The 22,052-nt window shown below is 40.4% G+C and overlaps 3 protein-coding genes and 1 long non-coding RNA gene across 4 annotated transcripts in view; 2 read left to right on the forward strand and 2 right to left on the reverse strand.

Moving 5' to 3' along the window:
• Nucleotides 1-6,907, forward strand: part of LOC146458481 (tRNA-dihydrouridine(16/17) synthase [NAD(P)(+)]-like) — a 61,889-nt gene extending 54,982 nt beyond the window's left edge. The window contains exon 13 of the mRNA XM_085090645.1: nt 4,963-6,907. Within this exon, the coding sequence (XP_084946771.1) occupies nt 4,963-5,081 (119 nt within the window). The 3' untranslated portion in view covers nt 5,082-6,907. The remainder of the gene's footprint in view (nt 1-4,962) is intronic.
• Nucleotides 13-4,403, reverse strand: LOC146458488 (substance-P receptor-like). The gene is made up of 2 exons (XM_085090754.1): nt 1,568-4,403; nt 13-1,462 (listed from the first exon to the last, which is right to left on the reverse strand). Exon 1 carries the CDS (start codon nt 3,051-3,053, stop codon nt 1,992-1,994), a length of 1,062 nt encoding a protein of 353 aa, XP_084946880.1. The 5' UTR covers nt 3,054-4,403; the 3' UTR covers nt 13-1,462; nt 1,568-1,991.
• The window catches only part of LOC146458489 (polycystin-1-like protein 2), a 52,387-nt gene continuing 36,055 nt past the window's right edge, over nt 5,721-22,052 (reverse strand). Inside the window, exons 5-14 of the mRNA XM_085090641.1 lie at nt 21,484-21,654; nt 20,844-20,969; nt 19,905-20,102; nt 18,928-19,176; nt 17,621-17,890; nt 15,058-15,495; nt 14,084-14,320; nt 12,364-13,788; nt 11,162-11,330; nt 5,721-9,396 (exon numbers count right to left, since the gene is read on the reverse strand). Of these exons, the coding sequence (XP_084946767.1) occupies nt 7,322-9,396; nt 11,162-11,330; nt 12,364-13,788; nt 14,084-14,320; nt 15,058-15,495; nt 17,621-17,890; nt 18,928-19,176; nt 19,905-20,102; nt 20,844-20,969; nt 21,484-21,654 (5,358 nt within the window). The 3' untranslated portion in view covers nt 5,721-7,321. The remainder of the gene's footprint in view (nt 9,397-11,161; nt 11,331-12,363; nt 13,789-14,083; nt 14,321-15,057; nt 15,496-17,620; nt 17,891-18,927; nt 19,177-19,904; nt 20,103-20,843; nt 20,970-21,483; nt 21,655-22,052) is intronic.
• On the forward strand, nt 16,754-21,612 carry LOC146458490 (uncharacterized). Its single transcript, XR_014858203.1, has 3 exons — nt 16,754-16,891; nt 16,988-17,087; nt 21,507-21,612. It is a non-coding gene; the product is annotated as an uncharacterized LOC146458490 (long non-coding RNA).

The following is a 22,052-nucleotide window of genomic DNA, read 5'->3' on the forward strand; positions in this document are numbered from 1 at the left end:
CTCGCCATTGTAAATCTATTTCATTTTTTTTTTGCTTGTTTTCATTATATTTGTGGTGTGGCAAAATAAATAAACAAGAAACAAAATCTAAGAGGATTGTGGAAGTTGTATTTATATAAATAACGTCATCAGGAAATCGTCTTTGTACAACGTACCGGGGAAAAGAAATTAACTGAACGCTTAAAAGGAACAACTAATAAGCTATTCCAGCGTAATTTGGAGACTAAAATGTAAGAGCTTGAAAAAAGTTAGCCTTTGTCCATCTATGATCAGAAACACACATGACAGTTTCAGTACCGCACCGCAGGGGTAATTTACAGCAAAACTGACTGTTATTTTTAGGCTTTTGTTAATACAGAAATGATTGTGTGTTCTTGAAATGACACCAAATCCCCGTGACACATTTCTTTTAACACTCTTTTATTTACACAATGTGCCAAAGAGGAGACTTATTTGCATTTGCATGTATGTTGAAGCAGAGGGTAATTACATGTGTAAATGTTCTGCCTGCGCGATGAAACTGATGCTCTTTCAAAAAACAAACAAGAAACAACAAGAACAACAAGAAATAGTTTGAATAAATACAGTATTGAAAATGTTCATGATGGAAACATTGTGTCCTCCACAATGGTGCAAAAAGGGGAGTTAGAAAATGTAAAGCCAGTGAGAATTTCACGCAGGAGATATATTTTATTACGATTTTAAATAGTTGATTATATACAGAAGTTACCTTTATACAATATGACAAACGTATAACGTACATTGATTCGTTACAGACATTACTTGTCACTTGTCTTCGGTATTAGTTCCCAACCAAAAACAGACCAAACTACCAAATTATGTCCACAGTTTAAGAAAACAACTAAATTAGTCCACATTTCCTTTTGGAGTTTAGTTTAGAAAAAATTGTTAGCTGTCCATCAATATGGCAGTAAACTGATAAGCTATAAACGTCACCAGGATTTGAAGCACAAGGTGTAACGTAAACTGTAACCTCAAAGCAAAAGTGTTCAGAATTACATTTTCCTGCTTCTTAGGTCTAATTCTTTCACTCGACTCTTGTCGTGTGAAAATGTAAAGTGAGACCGTTTAAACGAAAGCTGCTTAGCAGTACTTTGGATTCCTGTGGTGCTGTTTATTATACTGTACAAGATGGTTATAAGGTTCTGAGTCTGTGGATGAAATCCTTAAGTGTGGCCATTCAAATGAAAGCTGCTGAGTAGTACCTTCCTGTGGTGCTTTTCATTACGCTGTACAAGGTGGTTATAAGTTCTGAGTCTGTAGATAAAATCATAAAGTGTGGCCATTCAAATGAAAGCTACTGAGTAGTACCTTCCTGTGGTGCTATTCATTACGCTGTACAAGGTGGTTATAAGTTCTGAGTCTGTAGATAAAATCATAAAGTGTGGCCATTCAAATGAAAGCTACCGACTAGTACCCTCCTGTGGTGCTGTTTATTACGCTGTACAAGGTGGTTATAAGTTCTGAGTCTGGATGAAATCCTTAAGTGTGGCCATTCAAATGAAAGCTACCGAGGAGTACCCTCCTGTGGTGCTGTTTATTATACTGTACAAGGTGGTTATAAGTTCTGAGTCTGTAGATGAAATCGTAAATTGTGGCCATTCAAGGTCATTCAAATTTAAGTGGTTGAGCAGCAGGTTTCCATGGCGCTCTTCATTGTACTTTACAAAGTGGTTCTGAATTTTGAGTCTGTGGATGAAATTCTTAAGTGTGACGATTCAAATGAAAGCTACTGAACATAATTTTCCTGTGTTGCTGTTTATTATTTTGTACAAGGTGGTTCTCACCTTTGAGTCTGTCAATGGAATCCTAATAAGTGTGCATGTGGTGCTGTTTATTGTGCTGTACAAGTAAAACCTACAGTCTGGTTATTTCAAAAAGGACATTTTCTTTAGGCGTGTTTTGTAGTCAAGGAAAAGAAAGAGAAGCCATTGTGCACGGCGTTTTCGCTCTTCTTCTTTAAAGACGAATTATCTCTGGACGTTCCATGACTTGCTACTCATAACACCAAAGCATGGACAGTTACATTTTTTCAAGTAGCATCCGAATAAACGTTTTAGGCCCTGGCGGAAATTCCCGCTGAAAATAAAACAGATACACGGGTTTATGGCACAATTTGCGTGGACCATAAACTGGGCGAAAAAGTAGAAATCTTGAAAGCCACAGCTTAAAGAAGTGGAGACATTCTCTTCCCTCACGAAATACATAGAAAAAAACATTATATTAATTGGTGCCCAGCATAACCCAAATACTAATACAATAGCGAGGGACATCTTGAGGACGTTTCGTTGCCTCTTCAGTCGTTTTTTCTGTTCCTTAGCGTTCACCGTTTCGTTACCTGGTATCTTTTGAGACCTGAGCTTAAAAATGATTATGGAGTAAACTATTGTCATCAAGGCGAAAGGGATTACGGCGATAACAAGAACAACCGCCAAGTAGTACTGTTTTTTCGATGATGACGTCTCGAAGGTTTCATTCCGCAGCAACTGACACTGAAGTTTTCCCTCGATCTCGATTACTTTGAAGGTGAATAAATGCGGGCAGTGAATAGCAATGGCCACGATCCACGTCGCTAATATGACGTATGGGCAAAGTTTAGAGCTGACGATTGGGGGACGGAGTGGAAAAACCACGGCTCCGAATCGATCCACCGATATCAAGACCAAGCTCTGGATAGACACGCTGACGGAAACATCTTGCAAAAAATTGGTTATTTTACACAGGGTCAAGCCAAAGCGTTCATCAATGAGCCAGTGGTCAGCATTCACATAGGTGAGAATTCGCTGAAAGGCAATAATTGGTAGGATGAGGTCGGAAAAAGCCATGTTGACGATGAGGAAGTTGATGGTTCTTCTCATCGGCCTCGTCTTGAATACGACCAATCCAATGAGAATGTTCCCTGTTACTGCTACAAGGATGAGAACACTGTACACTGAAGTTTTAGCAACCATCTCTGCAGTTGGATTGCCTGTGCAGCTCGCTGTCGGCAAGCTCCCGTTACTGTAGTTACTAGTCGTGCTAATGTTTGCCATCCAGACCGTGTGATCTCTTCCTTTCAGGTTAAACAGTTTTGTTTTGCGTTTAAAGACGGTGCCCAATTCAAGAGATTACTTATAATCCTGCCACCCTATGAAGTCCTTTCAATAGAAAGCCGCCCAGCTGCCGCTTGTCTGCTGATCTCGTCACTGAAGAGCCGGAACCGTGTTTTGATATATTTTTATTGTTCAGTGTTGACCTATTTTAATCATCAGGGGTTAACTGTTTTTCACTTGTTGTCGCATCGGACTTGGTAGGTGCACTTTAAGTAATTGAAATATGTATTTCAAACAAAGGGAACTTCCTGTACAGTTTTCGAATAATGCCAGAATTGGCGTTTCTCTTTTAAGATCGCGGAAATTTACTCTCAAAGAAACCAACTAGAAATTTAGCTTTGTTATTTCAATTTGCGGAAACGTCTTAAAGTGTCAGGTTTAATAATTGGTGTTACAGTACGAAATGTGAAAAATATAATGTCAATTTGCCTTGTCATTTCAATTAGCGGCAGTCATTGGAAAATGCGCAAAATGTGTTTACAATTTGTTGTACGTGCTCCATTTGAATTAATTTCACAAATGGTATTTGAACTCGGTTGAATTTCCGATGGACAGTTATCGCAAAATGCGTCTATTGTTATTATAATTTGTGGTACGTTCATTATTACAAAATGTAACAAAAGTTATTACAATTTGTGTCAGTGGAGGGAAATTAAAGAGGGCAGACTTTTACTGTCTGCAAATGCCTAAATGATAAATGTTGGCCTCGGACATGGTTAAAAAACAAGTGTGCGTGCACAAACGTCACTGATGGGTACTTCGGCTGTAATTTGCTGAGGGGAAATGAAGTAAAGGGCGTTATGGCTTCAATTTGGAATTTTCGACTGGAGTTTGGGGCAGAAAAAAATCGATGTTTTGGTAAAATTATAAGGTAACATTCATAACAACTGGGAAAAACTTGAAATAAATGTGGAAGCACTCACCTGTGCTCGTGCTGCCACAGAATTTGTCGGTGTTGCAAAATTTGACTGGGGCACCATAAAGTAGTGAAAATATGGCCTGCGTAGATGGCGATATTTTTCGTGCAAGGTCAAAGTTTTGGCGAGTGTGAACGCAAAGGTTTGGTGTGCGTGAGGGCAAAGTTTTGCCAGGAGGCTGCAAACACTACTGAAGGAGCCCAACGCATCCCTTTAAAGGGGTAGTGTCACCTATTTTTAGGGTCACTTTGCATAGCCAAAATACATACTTGCGTCAGATGTAAACGTTAGTATTTTGGAAAATTTTCTAAAAACGGATTATAGTTTTTTCTTCCTCGGAGGAAACACTTGATATTTTCCTCCCAGTACTCTAAGAGTATGTTCTTGTTAATTCAATTTTTAGAATTTTCTAGAATTTAGTTAGGTGTCCACTATTAGTAGAGGGGACTTCTCCCCTCAGCTACATTTCTTGACACGTTAATAAAGTTATCATTATCATTATCATTATTATTATTATCATTATCATTATCATTATTATTATTATTATTATTATTATTATTATTATTATCATTATTATTATTATTATTATCATTATTATTATTATTATTATTATTATTATTATCATTATCATTATCATTATTATTATTATTATTATTATTATTATTATCATTATCATTATCATTATTATTATTATTATTATTATTATTAGTAGTAGTATTATTATTATTATTATTTTAGTCAAATATTTGAGCAGTTTTGATCAACATACAGAAAAAGCTCCGCGACGGTGCCCCTTTAATATCATGAATGCCATGGTTACTTCGCAGAGCTCTGCCGCTGGAATTTTGCCACCGCTTGAACAATCCCGTCCGCCACTTAGACTATGTAAACACAGAAAACGTTTGCTACAACTTTTTATCTGTTTCTTTCAGGTCACCGGCTCAAAGCGACCCGTGTAAGGGGAGACGACTCAAACACGAAAGAACTGAACAATCATGTTACCGGAAACGAATTCAAGGAAATGGTCCAAAAAGAACAGTTAGCCAGTTGACAGAAAAGTGAGCTAAAACCGCCATCACTAGAAATGTGTACAATGAAGGTCTGATTTGAATGCCGTTCACATCGAGTTCTTGTTCCCATTTTGCGTTATTTCGGTTGAAGGAACTAGCCTTTGCTGGAACTTACGTCTTGCCATTACTTTTTTTTTTTTTTATCTCGGATACCAAGTATGTTTTGCAAAGGGTGAGGTTTTGAGAGCGAGGCCTTGTTCAGTCTTAAAAATGCCCTGCTTATACAAATCCTTATAATTTGTCAAGCATTCAAATGACCTTCTCTTTGTCATCAGATGCCTTTTTAAAACTTCAGTCTTTGTCATAGCTATTTCCCTCAGTCTTACAGGAACTAATGGTAGCTACATTCGAAATGCTATACGTCTGTCAATTTTTTGCGGCAATTTAGGTATTGCATCAGATCAAGCGAGATATGTCCAGAAATACACGCTAATGAGATGCATGAACTGTATGATAGACTTCACAAAGTGTCCCCTACCCTAAATTCTTACTAAAACTAAAATAATTCTGTCAAACATGAAGTCATATGAAAATGACAAAAAGGTCTGTCTTTAATAAAGTACCCAAAATCGGGGTTTGGTGCATTTCTGGACATAAGTGGATCAAGCAAGCGTTTTCAGAATTATTCGGTTAATGAATGGTTCGAGTGGTTTACAACTGAGTGTTGTAAAGCCAGAAGCAGAATAATCATTTTGACCAATCACAAAAGCCGTAAACAGCACAACGAACCAATCACAATCAGATGCAAATACATGTAATCCGCGTAAAGTGCGGGAAAACGCGTGCGAGCAAGTCGCGATTGGTTTTGGTCCCATTTGGTTCTCATTGGTTGAGAAAGTGGCGCGAATTTTGTCAGCCAATCACAGAGCGTAGTAAAGCAAAACCAAAGTAAACGCGAATTACTTTCCGATCCTCAACTGAAAACTGCTCTAAACCAGCGTAATGATTTCGAATTTGCGTTAATGCAAAGTTGTTTTGTTTAGGGATTGGAAAACACCTTTAGTACCCAAGGGGGGAGTGGGTACCCAAGTATAGTAGTGACGGAGAGGCCTCGAATGAACTCAAGTTGTAAGACGTATTAAAGTCGTATTAGCTTGCTATTAGGCTTAAACGTATGCTGATGAAGTCCATTGTTCTCCGCATAAAAGCCTAAAAGGAGTCTCTTCCTTAATCTTTCCACATAAAAAAAAATCCACCTGAAATTTTCTAACCCCACAACAGTCCACAGTCGTTAATTTCAAATCCAGAAATGAGCTGTTCGCATCTTCCGTAACTAACATATACCAGAGGCTCCCTCCCCCACTATAGCACTTAACTGACATAATGCATAGTTTATCAAAATTGAATTATGATGAATTGCTTTAAGGCCTTGTAAAGAAACACAACTACAACTATCAAATAGACCCAAATACCTCATTTTCCAAAATTTTAAATTGTTTATTTCGATTTCCTTTTATTTTTAACGTTGCAACTTCATCGCCCAATCCTCAGGCTCTTTGGCCACCGGTTAATTGCCTGGAGAGACTCTGATGTACTGGAATTTTTTCACAGCGGGATTTTCTGGTAAGGAGACCCGTTACGGAGCAACCAATCAAAAAATTAAATTGTTCACTTCCCTTGAGTCTCTCCTGTTGCCCAACCGATGACCAAAGAGGCTGAGGACTCCGAGTAGGAGACTGCCTATCGCCAACATTTCACGTCAAGTTTCGCTCTACACGGATAGAGTCGCCAACGAAGTGGTCACGGTGAAAGATAATCATAACGACCTGAGGTGTCTTACATGTTGAATGAAACTTTTACAGTGAAATGAATGCACAGATAGTCCATGTCTTTGCAGCTATTTTCAGTAAAAAGTGTAATTGTAAAATGTAAAGCGCCAGATAAGAGGATTAGTTTCTTAAGAAATTGCGGTGCTTCGTCCGTGGGGGGGGGGGGGGGGGGGGGGGTAATGTTTGGTTTTATCAATAGAGTTGATAAATAAGATAATTTGGCCACAGTGAAGAGATTCGAGTGCTGACGTTTCGGGCGTTAGCCCTTCGTCAGTGGATTCGCTCTGACGAAGGGCTAATGCTCGAAACGTCAGCGGTGCCCAAATTACTTTATTCATTGATTCTGTTGATTATTCAACAAACATTATTTTCTAACGCTAGCTATGGTCTTTCGCTTATGCAAATGAATAGTATTTGAACTTGCTGGAGGTAGAGGCTTTCCTTTTCGCCGGCTAATTATTATTCTCTGCTCCAGCAGAGCGGAGCTGATCATGTAGTTGTTTCCCTCTCAAGTGCTGCGGTAGCCCGCGGCAAGAGGCACGACTTCTAAACAAATCTAATGCATGATACCCGGGCGTTCTGCTTCTCGTGTCGTCTACGCATGCGGTTGCCATTGTTAAGGGAGAAGCTGTAATGAAAGAAGATATTACAATGTCATCCATCATGGCTTCGAAGCTTGCTTCTTCTGTGTCTTCTGCTGCAGCAGAGCGGAGCTGATCCTGTGGTTGTTTCCCTCTCAAGTTCTGCTGTAACCCGCGGCAAGAGGCGCGGTGTTTAAACAAATCTAGTGCATGATACCCGGGTGTTCTGCTTCTCGTGTCGTCTACGCATGCGGTTGTCATTGTTAAGGAAGAAGCTGTTATGAAAGGAGATATTGCAATGTCATCCATCATGGCTTCGGAGGTTGCTTCTTCTGTGTCTTTGCTGTGAGACACGCCCAAGAGCCGGAGTAAAGACAAAAGTTCCATCTTTTCTCTCTCATCATCTCTAACAACTTTACTTGTCAATAAATCCAGTCTCGTTAACATACTTTCTTGATTTAGGCCATTTAAAGCCATGCTGCCTGAAGCTGCTAATTTCAGGCGAGGTCTTCTTGTTTTGGCCGTTAATTCTTTAAACTTGACTCTTTGTAAGTATTTTCCCTTGCTTGCATTTTTCCGCAACATTCTCGAATTTTTCAGCTGGATTTTTCTGACCCCACGGCGACGTTGATGAGATTGAAACGCTATAGTTGACAACGAAATCTTTGGTTTTTTGTTTGGTTCTTGTCGCTCAGAATCATTTCCAACACTGTTTTCTTCCTGTTTTTTTCCGCAGCCCAAAAGTTCCCTTAGCCTCTCGAGAATAAAATCCGCCATTTTAAATTCGTTTGACTGCTTGTCTGTGTTATCTTTCGCATCCTCGTATGAATCATTCAGTATCGCGACAAAGAAGTTGATGAAAATGAACGTGTTTATAAAAATAAAGGAAAATCCAAACAGCGGGCCAAGGATGCGATTGACTTGCAGGAGGTCACTCAGTCTCATCTTGGCGCCAAGACACATGAGAAACAAGGAGAACAAGGCGTTTTGAAATGAAGAAAAACGTTGCATATTATTGTTCATAATTAGCATTCCAAGTTGGGCATATGCGAGGAAAATGATCGTTAAAATGACGGAGTAGGAGAGTAGTAGGCGTACGGATTTGCGGAAAGATGACATAAGAATACTGATGTAAGGATTAATACGAATCATGCGTAACAGCTTTACAGTTACAATGAAAACTGCGATCGCTAACACGCCATTTTCCGCGTCATTCCAATAGACGGCATCTCCAAAACTAACTGGAACGTAAGGGTTTTCTTTCACCTTTAAAGCACTTTTGAGGACGAACTTTGACTTGATGACAAAGAAAATCACAACTAAAAACGAGAAAGTAATCTGCAGGATTTCCACCCAATTCCACAGATTTCGAAAATAGCCGCATCTCATTTTGTAGATTTTATACATCTCTCGAAGAACAAACAAGATCACTATGATGATAAACAGAAGTTGGCATATCAGGTAAAACTGGTAAAAACCGGTTGCCGTGCTCGTCAGCGGGAATGTATCGATTTTTGCAAAAGCATTACCGTAGCCAGTCGGTAGTATTTCGTTCACGAAGGTTGAAATGCTGAGATAACCTGTATTTGCATTATAAATGACGAATTCGAGCAACACGGCTCGAGTTTGACGGTCGATCCATCGGTATTTATGCAAGTTAGAAATCACTGGAGCCGCAGTAGCGATGCTGTATCCTAAATCAGCGACATAACCCCCTCCATCATAAATATTAAAGAATCCCCAGCTCGGTGAACTCTGGGTTTGCTCCTGTGACATGTAATTCCACGGAGCCGGGCAGAGGTCTGTAAAGTTGGTCCAATCTACAGAGGCACTGAAAGGCCTCCAGCCAGGCAAATTAAAGGGGCTTTTGTCCTCTTCGTCGAAACTGTAGAAGTCGTTGCAATGTTGTACTATATCTCGAGCTTCCTTGGGAACAGCACAAGAATCTGAAAAGGAAGGGGTCTGTAAATCTAAAGTCAATTGCATGGATTTTGTTAAAACTATTATTGGTTGTGTATAATGGTTTATCATAAGACTTATGTCATGGGTAAAGTATTCTATCTGAGCCAATAACATGGGATGGTCTTTTAAAACTTATGGAATGTGGCTGGAACGTGTACTCAGCATGTACTAGTCTTCAAACATTTTCTTCCCGACTTTGGCCTGATTGCTAATGTAGAGGGACAGAACTAAAACCTCAATACAATGTTCATTACGTCTCCGTTTAATCTCTTCAGAGACAACGAAAAAAAATTCCAAGGTAAATTTATCAGGGCCGTACGTAGGATTTTTTGTCTGAGGGGGCAAACTCCTCACACCCCTCACAAGGGTCTACCGTATACAGACAGGGTTTCTAGTTGGACGTTTTTGTTTTCACCCCTACACAGAAAGTTGTCTCTAAGACCTTTAAAGGAGGCAAAACACACTGATGCTTTTTGTCTTTAATTGTCATGATTTATCATGGTATAAACATCTTGTTAAGCTGGAACCAAACATTGCCGTATCTCAATAAGAAAGACCGGTAAAACTATCACGCACTTAAACGAGCCAAACCAAACCCAGCTGAAATGCCCTATGTGGCATCAAAAACACCGTCGTTGAACACAAATTAAGAGGACATCAAAACTCATCAGGCACGAATGACCTGTGATGTTGAACAAACGATGGCCCTATCAAATCCTCCAAAACCGCTACAAATATTTGAGAGTAGCGCAGGCCTTTAAAGACCAATTTAGCTCTGAAAAAACATACTCGTGTAAGCTGGATTCAAAAAGGCTAAAACACGCACCAGGGAGTCGCGTAGCATCAGTCTTTATTTACACGCCAAATTCTATACCACAGGCTTAGCCCAAATTACAAAATCATTATTTTCATAAGAAAACTTGACTGGCTTTTACCTCGAAATATTTTCCAAAATAATTATTTGGAATTCATATTGAAGGAAGATATTTTTCAGCTAAATTAGTCAATTTTCGTGTGATTCGGAGAAGTATAGCAACAAGAAATAGCTCAGCAAATTCAAACACTATGTTAGAAAAAAAATTGAGTTTTCATGGCGGGGGCAGCTGCCCCCTCTGCCCCCGCGCTATGTACGGCCCTGTTTATAAACGAAGTAAGCATAGACTTGGTTACGCCAGCAGATACTGCATTAACACGTTGCTGAAGAGAGCTTACCGAATTCAATAATTGGAGACACGACACAAGTAACACGGAATATTGAAATCGGATTCACTTAACAACTTTTGGGTACGTTGCCCCCTAATAAAGAGGTATTTTTGCACAGTTTATGACTGCAGGAAAAGCAGATATTTGTAAGGGGTATTGGACTCCAAGAAGAAAATAGCCGGGGGTGGGGTAGCCGGGCATTTGTTAGAGAGAATTAAGCAATAACAATCCTAAAATACTTAATGTATGATATTTTTTCCCAAATTGAAGTTTCATTATCTCAGAAAAATGCATGGTGACCCCTAATTTTCTCTTTAGATTTCAACAACCCTTGCTATGACCTGCTTTTTCTACAAAGTTACAAACCGCGCAAACCTATCTTTGGTTTAATAGGCTCCGTTCTAAAGAAAACCATCCCTTCGTCTGAGCGAAATAATTTTTCTAATTAACGTGACCGTTTAAAAATACATACAAGGTTAAGTTTATCCATTTAACTGGAAACGGTCCCAGGAAAAATTATCCAGTTAATACAGCCGCCTAAATTACCTTTCTGTATTCGTAACTGTCTCAGGCGCGGCATTCCAAGAAGAATAGACTTCTTGTTGTTGATATATTCTTGCTTTTTGGCTTCCTCGCCGTTGTACCACTCGTTGGGGTATATTCCGCCCACAAACTGCCCTCCAAGCCACTTCCAGTAATACCTTGGGTCTTTGGTCTAGACAGAAGTCACAATTAGACATGTCAGGAGAGCCTTGTCACCAGGCGTCCTCTCGCGAGCGAACGCTAAGCGCGCGTCACGAACTGATCTGGGAGAGGGTCGAGTTTCAGTTATAAATTCGCGCTCCAAATCTGGATTGAGTGTAAAGGAGACGCCTGAAAACTAGGCTAATGTCAAGTACCCTTCTTGAAATACAAACAGTATTCTGAATACAATGATAGCATCAAGAACAGCAATGACGGTAACAATATCTACAACAATATTGGAATTTTGTTAAGCACCGATACGGTAACGGTTAATGGCACTTCGGGCCAAGGAAACGCACATGACTAGGAGTTAACCCGGTTGCTGTAGCAAAGCATCTAGAACCGGAGTATTGCTACTTCCTACTGGAAGGGATTTAGGTTCTTCCCGCGGACTATAACTGCCCCCAACGTTTGGTCCCTCTAACTGGGCTCGGAAGAGAAAGAGAATGGGAAGAAAAGTTTCTTGTCTAAGGGTGCGTTTTTTTGGGAGAATCCAAAAACGAATTTGTGATCTCAGATCATTCGGATTATGGTGCATCAAAGGAACCGACGAATCCACTCTGGCCGCACCCTACGCAAAAAGCAAGACAGTGCAGACGACAGAAAGTAGCTCAGCTATAACTTATCGTCTCTGTGATCCTCCGACCGAAAAGGTCCGAGCGCAATCGAAAGCTTTAACGCGCTAACGACTAACTACCTAACCTCGACTAAAAGTTCTTCCCCTAATCCATTTTAAAAGTTAAGAAGAAAATCTCTGATCTTCCAATCCCTTTCAAACCCAAAACAACAAAAAAATCTTTGTTCTTTTTCATACTAACGGGATTTCAAATTAATGCCAAGACTGACCAAAGTTTTCACCGGAGTGTTGGTTTACTCCGTCATGGTTCATATGCCCAGGGTTACTTTATGGACTGAAATTTCGATAGCATGTAAGGAAAGACCAAATTTTCCAATGCACGGGGATACCATTTGTACACAAATGTTTTCGTCGTAAAGATACTTACCAATGAAAAGTTACTGAACGTATTTTGAAGGTTCTTTGTAATTAGATATCCATGATAATTTCTATTGCCGTAACAGACGACTGTCAGTAGGCATACAAACAGCAGATAACCAATCAGTTCTCTTGCAAACGAAAACATGATTAGCTCTTTCACTCGGTACTCCTTGGCACGTTTAAGCTCATCGTCGTTAGGAACAACAATCTTGACACTCTGCGGACGATCAACTTGTGCATTGTCCACAGATGATTGATTATCTGATCTTATGGGATAACTGATTGCTTCAGACTCCACCTTATCACCAAAGAGACATGCAGTTATAACCAAAATCAAAACTATTTTGATGGGCTGTAGAACGAATAAGTCTCCCGTAAAAGATACGAGCATGGAGGATAGCCATTGATTGGAGATATCCTTCCCCCACTGCAAGCTAAAGAAGAAGGTAAACGTCGAAGCTAGAGCGACAGCGACACAACTCAGAAACCAAGCGATGTATGTAAAAAAGTGCGGCAACTTTAAGTCCTTTTTACCAATGGCGCGCACACGCTTTAACATTCTCGTCCAAAACGTCCTCTTTTCGTCTGCTGGTGTTCTGTCGTCTGTGTTGCTCAAAATTGAATGCGCCTGACTTCCCGTTGATTCTCGGCTACTTTTCTCTTTGAAGGGCTCCACTTTGTTTAGTTGCTTTTTAGCGCTGTTTTTGAAAAATGTCAAGATCAGCAAGTTTATTGGAGTTACTATCAAAGCGCTCTCTAATCCAACTATGATCTGTCGCCAACTAAACTTCAACGGACCAATCTGTATTGTGGGGTCGGCTACCTTGTCAGTCCGGTAAAACATTGCGTTAGCCAACATGGCGGACATCAAAAGGCACAAGCAACACGTGGCCCTTTGAACGCGCGTGAATTTACTCTTTGGAGGCTTGGTAACTACGGACAACCACAAGTGTCCCTCGGTAAAACTCTTAGAACCACGCGAATTCAACGAATATTTGAAAGATTTCATTTCCGATGGAGAGATCGGAAGTAAAACTCTGTTGATTTTCCCGTCACCCTCTTCCAACGCAAACCAACTGTTACCAAGAAAGGTCCACTGTTCTCCTGTTTGAAGATTTTTGATAATCAAATGGTTGAGAAACCAGGAAGGATACTTTCCAGAGTTATCGTGCCACAAATGGATGTATTGAACTTCGCCCAGAGAGGCTGGCAAGTGAATCACGAACACATCTTCGTTGCCACGCGCCAAAACTGTTCTTGACTCGATCATGTTGTTGCTTATTATTATGGGATGGCTTTGTGCCTCGCTTCCGTGAATAACAATGGCGACATTGGCATCCGTCCCAGAATCCTTCCATACTCCAGTAGCAATCGTCAACTGGTACTGAAAGCAGTCTTCGAGAGATGAGTTTAAATACAAAGCCGGGCCAGACTGAAAAAACCAAGTATACGTAGGAAGATTTAGTCTTTTCTGAGATTCGAATGAAAAGGGATAACAGGAGGGAACAAAATAAAGTTTTGGGCTGCTGTTTTGTCTGCCAGCAATAAAAAGTCCTCTATGTAGGGTTAATGCCTCTGAATGGTATATTTGGGCATACTATGAATTCACAAAACGACCGCTAAGTTATAGTGGGAACTACGCATACGGGGCACTTTCGACCATTTTGAACCCGCGCACTAGTGATATTGAGTAACTGCCAATGATAACAGAGGGATTTAATTTTTACCTTAGCTTTATCTCGTTTATCAGCTGTTCTTGCAAATACCACCACAAGTAAATATAACAACAGCACAGTAACTATAGCACTGAGGACACCAATATTTCCAGTCTCGTGAAGCCGCGTCAGCTCATTAAAAACAACGTCAAAATCAAGCGTGTTTGGCATCACTAGGACTCCTCCGCCAAATGAGGTCAGGTGGTTACACAGGCAGTGCAGAGTAGTAGGAGTGGATCTCGCTCCGACCTGAAAAGGCAAGTAGCTGTTAAATTAACTTTGTTTGTCTTAAAAGTAAGGGGAATCTTTTCGCCTTCAAATATTTTTTAATATATTCTCACGCAAGAGCCTCCATTGCAAGGAAGATCCAGTTCAATACCGCGAATATGAATATGGTTCATTAAGAACCGAATTTTCTTGTCATGGAAAATGCGCAATATAAGCGAATAAATTATTATTATTATTATTGTTATTATTATTATTATTATTATTATTATTATTATTATTATTATTAGTATGGGTAGCTGTAATTCTTGTAATTTGGCTGGGATTAATATTTTACGGTTCGTAGTGCCACACGTTGGGAAAAAAATACCACATATAAACATTTGTCTCTTAGCAAATCGCTGTGACGATGGACTTACCCTCGAAACGTCAGCCCTCGAATCTCTTTACGGTGTCTAAATTACCTTATTAACTCTGTTGGTAAAACTAAACATTCGTTTCCACTCCCCACTGACGTCAGCCTCGGAGACCGTCTGACCCAGGGGCAAATATTTTGGCAGAAGACGAAGTCAAAACGCGCGGGAAAAAATTCGACGAGAAAATTTTTCTTTCGTACTTTTGCTCGTCGATTTTTTCCCGCCCGTTTTCACTTCGTCTTCGGCCCCACTATCTGCTCCTGGGTCTCCGAGGATGCACTCTGACGTAGCACCACAGTTTGTTTTTAGAAACCAGCCCCCTTATCCTTTCTGTATTTTGCTTACCTTACAGCCTCTTGATAACCACCGCTCCTCTTTTCTGTCCCAAAATAAACATTCTTCCCTAAGGATTCTCATGGAGTAATTCATGTCTGTTTTAGGGTCATAATCGGGTATCACAGTAATGTTCTCCGGTCTTGGAGGCTCCTTCAACTCCACACATGACCTTTTTTGCCGACCCTTTCTTGAACAAGCCTGCCTCTTGCGTCTTTTGGTACGTTGGGCTTCTTTATCATAAAGGATACCAATATAGTAAGGCCCCGGTTTACTTAACACCTCATGAACTAAGAGGAAGTCGTATGCTTGCTCGTTACAATTTCCCCGAGAACTCAAGGAACACGATTTATCCGGAATTTTTGTCTTTGTGTCATATTCTGTGACAGTTGGCCGCTGTCCATGACGCACATATAGATTGAACTGCACCGCGGTCTCTGCTGGCTTGATCTGCAATAAACGGAAGCTGTCAAAATGCATTCGTAGTTTGTATGGTACTCTTACTTATATTTAATTATATTATTTGCGATAGTTCTTTAAATGTCAGCCTCAGTAAAATAAAACCAATTCCAGTTTTTACCCATCGAAACAGTTCAGTGAAGAAATCTGAAAGCTTCTCTCAGTGAAGTCGCAGTCAATCCTCATGAGAACCACAGAAAGAGTCGCCTAATCCCAGATAACGAATACATAATGTACCGGTCAAATCGAAGCTTCAACACCCCCCTCCGGGCATACCCTGGGCATTTGACCCCTTTGCCTTCCCGGGGATGGAGAATTTGATACCCATGCATAAGGCGTGGGGAATTTGAACCCTAGCCTGGAAGGTGGTGGTGGTGGGGGGATGTTGAAACTTCGATTTCACTGGTTCATAATGAAAGTGTTTGAAAGGAATTTAAATTCGATCAAAAATAAACAATAAATCTACAATAATGACTATAAAGTCTGCAAAAGTTCACCTACTGTGTTTTGTTGTGTTGGCTACTCAGAGCTCCCAAAGCCTTTTTAAGTGGTTTTTCTCTCAGCGGCTGGTTCACGTTAGCATATTGTACTAAGTAATTGGGAAGGTTGGAAAACTTTAAATCAAATTTGAACCGTCATTTGAGGACAGCACTTCGAAAACTTAAGATTTGTTTGAAACTCAAGCGCACGCTATCTGCCTCGCCTAATACCAAAAAGGGGGATTATAGATCCTTTCTATGCAACTCATTTTCGAAAAAGTTTATTATTCATTTGAGGCACATGTCTTCGTTGAAAACGAAGTTAAATTCCACAAGCGTCATTTTGGCCGCGGACAAGACGTGCCGGTGAAATGTCGTAACAAACCTGAGTGCAAAACTAATTTTCGCTACGTGATGTGAAACCTTTGGCCCGGCAGAAACAAACCACACAAGCCCCCACAAGAGAATATAAATACACGTTTTTACACGTTTGATATTTGAACTAATTCGGGATTTCCCAACTCGTAAATCTTGTGCTAGGTGTCCGAACTATCCATTCTTTCTGTCCGCGATAGTTCGGACACTTTGCACAAGATCTATATGAACTGGAAAATCTCGAATTATAGTTCAGCTAATTCATTTTCTCAAACCGAAACGTTTCTTACTAAACTGCATGTACTTAACTTGTATGGTGTCTTGCCGTGTAATCCCCCGATAGGGCAAATTTTAGTACTCATACCCAGGTTTGACCGTGAGTTGTCAAAACATTCGTCTGCGGCAAAAATGGCGCCGGGTTTGAATTCAAGTTTGTTTTCAACGAAGGCATGTATCACAAATAATGAACATTTTGTAGAATAAGTTGCACAGAAAGGATCCATAATTATCCTTCTTAGCATATGGTGAGCCAGGTAAGCGTGTGCTTAAGTTTCAAGCGAATTTTAGTGAGGTTTTCGAAATTTGACTTCAAGATATTTTCAACCTTCCCATCCTTCCCAATTACTTAGTAAATACGCTGACCGCCTGGACCAGCCGCTGAGAGATAAACCACTCAAAACGGCTTTCGGGAGCTTCAAGAAGCCATGAAAACGCATCGAAACACACCAGGTGAGCTTTTTCAGACTTTATTGCTGTTTATTGTCATGATTGTTTCTTCTTTCATCGAATAATATTTCAACTCCTAACTTACAAACCCTCAAGCTTTAATATATAAAGCTTATTACGCTTATTAGTTTTATGTTTTGCTTTTTGCTTAAATTTGCCACCTCCACGTAACGTTTTATATAATCCTTTCAATTGCATCTCTTATTGTGTTGGATTTTGTTGTGATAAGATTACGATTCTCACCTTGATTGAAGATATCGTGTGTTTCGATAGAATTGCCGCCATCTTGGTTTGTAATGTCAAGTGCAACCTGGGGCCCCCCTCGACAGGTTGCGTTGGGGGAGATGGGGGGGGGGGGGGGGAAATAAGAGCGAGAAAATTTTTTTTTCGCCTTTCTCCCCCACACTATTGGCCCACTCGTAGTTTTGGTGCCCCTCCCAGGTTGCTAGTCATCATAAACAAGCCTAATCACAAACCAAGCCTATTGCTGGAGTTCAATCAAATTAAGCATATGATCTAAACAGTCTAATACTCACCCTAAGACGCACAGCACTGCCTTTAGCTTGCAGTAAGTCAATCTTGTGGTACTGCATCTTTCCTTCACTGCTGGGCTTTACAAAGAACGAGTCTGTAGACTCTGGCTCTGGCATAGGGTTTTTTGTAATCTTCAGTTCCACATTTTCTGTGCTGTCTTTCACTGTCAAAGTTTCTCCTTTGTCATCTTTGAGGACCAAGCTCAGGACATGAGATTTAACTAGGGTTGAACTGTTGTCCCATGTGAACGGGTTGAAATTGCTCACTGTCATCTGGTGGAAAAATGACATACTGTCATGCCGCCGCACATTAATTTGTGTTCACACTTGTTCATGTAGCTACTATGGAAATTCAGTACACTTGTAAAGGCATCAGTAGCCTTTGAATTAAGTGCCCTCTCAAAATTCCGGGCTGCTAAAGCGATAAGAGGCAGCCATTTTCCAAGACTAAGGTGTCAGTAGTACTACAATAATAAGTAATTATTTCTTGTAACCCTGGTAACAGTGCTAGTAAAGTTAGAATACTGATAGTTCAAAACTTTAAATGGTCCATCACAGTATCCAACATCACCTAAAAATATAGATTAGATCTGAAAAATAGGTCATCTACAGACAGAAAGCAGGCAAGAACACTGAGTAGGTACTTTCAGTCTATTTTTCCAGTCTAAATGTTTTTCTAAGCAAGCAATTAATTAAAGAGCCAGTAATAATTTGCACCCCCCCCCCCACCCCACCAAGACTAAGAGCACTCCTCATTTTTGTTAGTGATAGTAAAGCAAGCGAAGCACACGAGCAAAAAAAGATTTCTCCTCCCCCCTCCCCTCCCCCGCGCCTCGCGCCTCTCGTCTCCTCCCTCGCAAAAGGACATTTTTGCATGTACACGTGTTTCTCTCGCTTTGCTATTTACAACAAAAAATAAGGCACTACTCATTGTCTATCACCACCGCAAGCCGTTAGTGGTCTTAAGTGTCAACTGCATGTTTGCTTCCTAAAATCTCCGTGGTCGAAGGATAACGACCAGGAGAAGCTGACACGTTAGACGAAGGGTGATGTAAAAAAACATCAATCAAACACCAAGCACAGACATTGAACATTGAACCAGCCACTAGTTTTTGAACTAACTGAAGATCTCAGCAAACGCAATCATTAGCAAAAAGCAAAACAAAACAAAACAAACAAACCAGCTTTTGAAAGCTCCCTATGGATTTAAAGCAAACTGCAATCAAGATTAGAAGCATACAGGTCATGGTTTACAAAATCTTCCAACTGATCTTATTATCCAGCAAAAATGCACAATACAACGAGCTTACCACAGAATCAACGAACTGGGTACCGTTGGCCTTTTTATCAGTGATGGCTTTAAATGGAAGTTTGAATCCCTCGTCGTTTTCATCGAAGTCCGTTTTATTCTCCAGAGAGTTTGGACTGAGTCTGTTAAGCACCATATCCAGAGACTTTGTTTGGAGCCGGTGAGGTTCTTGATCTACTACCATTCTCGACAGCAGTGTTGTTCCGACATCATCAATTAGTCTCTCGGTGACTTTAGAGGTTTTCTCGCTCTGTAACACAACAAAAGGAAAGATGGGAATGACGTCTTATTCAGTGAGTGACACAGGCATACTCGGAAAAAAGGAAATCTGAGCGCTCCTATCAGGAGGCGAACCTAAGACCTCCCGGTTAGTTGTTCGGATGTTCTACCACTGAGGTACAGGAGACTCGTGGGAACTGAGGCCATTAAACTAGGTTCATGTGACAAACATCCTGCATACTGCTAACAGAAAGATGTTTGGACGTGTCAGTAGGGCTCCGTGTGTAGAAAGTAATCTTGATTAAGTTGGTCACGAACTTCAGTGGAGCTAAAAAGCCAGAAAATGTCCGGAAAATCGGATATAACTACCAACTGTAGACTTTCCACTGAGCAGGGTAAGCATTGTTCACTGCGCGTCGTAACTCCCCTCCCCCCCACCTCCGAGTCCTTGACTGTTGTCGACCGTTTTGAGACACAGGACCTTCCGCACATCATAATCAAAGATGGCGGAACCAAGATGGCCGTAATTTTTACGTCATATATGACGCAATCACGTCCCTCCCTGGACCTCAGAGGAATATTCTTTGACGCACTATTCAACTTGCAAGGTCGAAGGTATTGATTTTTGGGTCTTTAGGCATTAGCTAATCCGTCTCACTATTCAAAAACAATTAAATTAAAAGTATATCCAGTAGACGAGTGGTACATGTTATCTACTTTGAGTGATGGATCTTATGCTATACTACATGCCATAGTTACCTCCGAACGTACGGCCGCTGACTCCTCTGTATTTCCAATCACGCTCGCTTTCTGCGCAGCAGAGTTGAGAAGATTTCCAAGACTCAGCACCAGGTTTTCTCCTCCTTGTTCAACCAAGTCTGATTCCGAAGCGTAATCTTCTTTCGTCTTGTTTTGTAACAGTGACGTCAAAGATCGGAGAGTTTTCAGAACAAGATTCTGATAGCAAATCCAAACAACGAGTAAACTTGCGTCCGAAACCTGTTTTGGTATTTACCAAACCAGCGAATAGCCAGCCCCAGTTAGTTACTTTATTTATGACAAGCTGGCTAAAACCCTCGCGTGTGAAATCTGTGAGAGCCCGGTTGTTCGAAAGCCGCACTAACGTTAATCCACGATTGAGAGTTTACTGAGGTTTTCACCTGGGTCGACAAAATGCTTTTAAAGATCATTTTAACTCTATGGTAAAGAAAATGATAAGTCAAAATCAAGAGGCAAAAATGTTTTGTAGAGTCTTGATTGATTAATAATTGAACTTGAATCAAAATTAGCGTTACCTCAGGATCAGCTTAATCTGGCTTTGAACAACTGGGCTCAGATGAATTGCAAGTATTTGTATCAGGAGTTAGAGAAGCAACCCAGAGCATTCACTGGTTTGATGGTTTTGTATAAACTAAATTAAAACATCGGAGGAATATGATTTCGAAAACCTTGTGTCGTACACCAGGGGCTCTATTGGTATCTACTCAACCTTTCTTGGTTAATTCCCGAGAATATCGACCTTTCTCTAAGTCCTGTCTACAGGTTTCAGTACATCAAGTTGATGAACGCTTCAAATGGTTGCGGGTTTGAACGTGAGTTTTACAAATAGCCACAGTTTGAAAGAAATGTTTTTGTTCTTTACTTATATCATCGTGCTCTGTGCTTACAACACGTGAATAGAACGTGAAAAACTCATACCTGCGTGTGAAAGGTCACTTGACTAGGTTCCAGGGTAGCTAGTGCAATAACTGATGTTACTTGAGTCAAGGACTGCAAATTGGCTGCTTTTACAGTGGACACCTCTTTAACGATGGAAGATTTAATCTGTAATAGAAGAGAAAACATTGAGGTGTGGGGATACAGCTATTTTAATTAGCATCGTCAGACTTAAAGACGCGCTAATACGGCCAGAGCGAAAGGTAGTTTGAACAGCTGTAAATAATTTGTGTTGAGCCCGTAATTTCACGGCTCTCGGTGCTATAGGATGGGAAAAAATGCCGTAGCTGAATTCGCAAATTTGTTAATGAATTATCTGTATCATCTTGCGGTCTTGTCGCGAGGGTTTCTGAATATGGTGCATGAACGAACACCGTAATTCAGTAGCGAATCAAATCATTTCGAGCTTGTATTTGGTCCTCTCCGTAACTCCGAGATTAGTAAAGCTATGACACTAAAACTTGGAGGAAATATAGTAGGTTTAGTACTATTTCTTTTGAGGCCTATTAGAAGGGGCGATTGCATCATTTGAGGTGGAAATTACGTCATAATTTAAAAATTGTCGAAGTCATTCCGAGCAAATCCCCCTCCATAGAATCAGTATAATATTCAGTGTACCTACCGCAATCTTTTCCTGTATTGCAGTTGTATTTGACTGTTCAACAGTTTGTAGTACAGCGTTTGCAAGCTGTGTAGCAACCTTAACGTTTCCTGATTGGACAAGCTGATTGAATTCACTGTTGTTCCCAACAACGAGCCTGCTGAGATTATTGTTCGCCGGCGCAGGCTCAACCTGAGGACAAAAATGAAATGAAGTAACATTACACTGACAGATTGAATAAATGTTCATGAGGGTGTTATTCGACAACATAGAACCGAACAAAAGGCAAAAAGTTATTTATAAAATCATTTATTCATAACGTGCGCTTTATCGATAAACGAATTCGAATCTGAGGATAAAGAAACACAGGTAATTACATTCAGCTTATGTTTCCACGGACTGAAAATGGCGATTTTTGGATTAGCCCTTAAAGAAAAACTGCGTTTCTTACTTGTACGTTTTGAAATGGAACTGTTGATGTGTGGTGGAAGAGAAGGATGCTAGATATGGTGGACATTGTAGGAAAGAAATCTGGAAGAAGATAAGGAGGCAATGGCATGCATGGTGAAGCTACCTTGGTGAAATATTTT

The sequence above is a fragment of the Pavona decussata genome, unplaced genomic scaffold (genome assembly GCF_977016875.1).
Source record: "Pavona decussata unplaced genomic scaffold, jaPavDecu1.1 SCAFFOLD_233, whole genome shotgun sequence".
NCBI classification, from domain to species: domain Eukaryota; kingdom Metazoa; phylum Cnidaria; class Anthozoa; order Scleractinia; family Agariciidae; genus Pavona; species Pavona decussata.

Excerpts from the sequence above, each read along its gene's own strand:
- LOC146458488 (XM_085090754.1), bottom strand. The coding sequence starts at position 3,053 with ATGGCAAACATTAGCACGACTAGTAACTACAGTAACGGGAGCTTGCCG.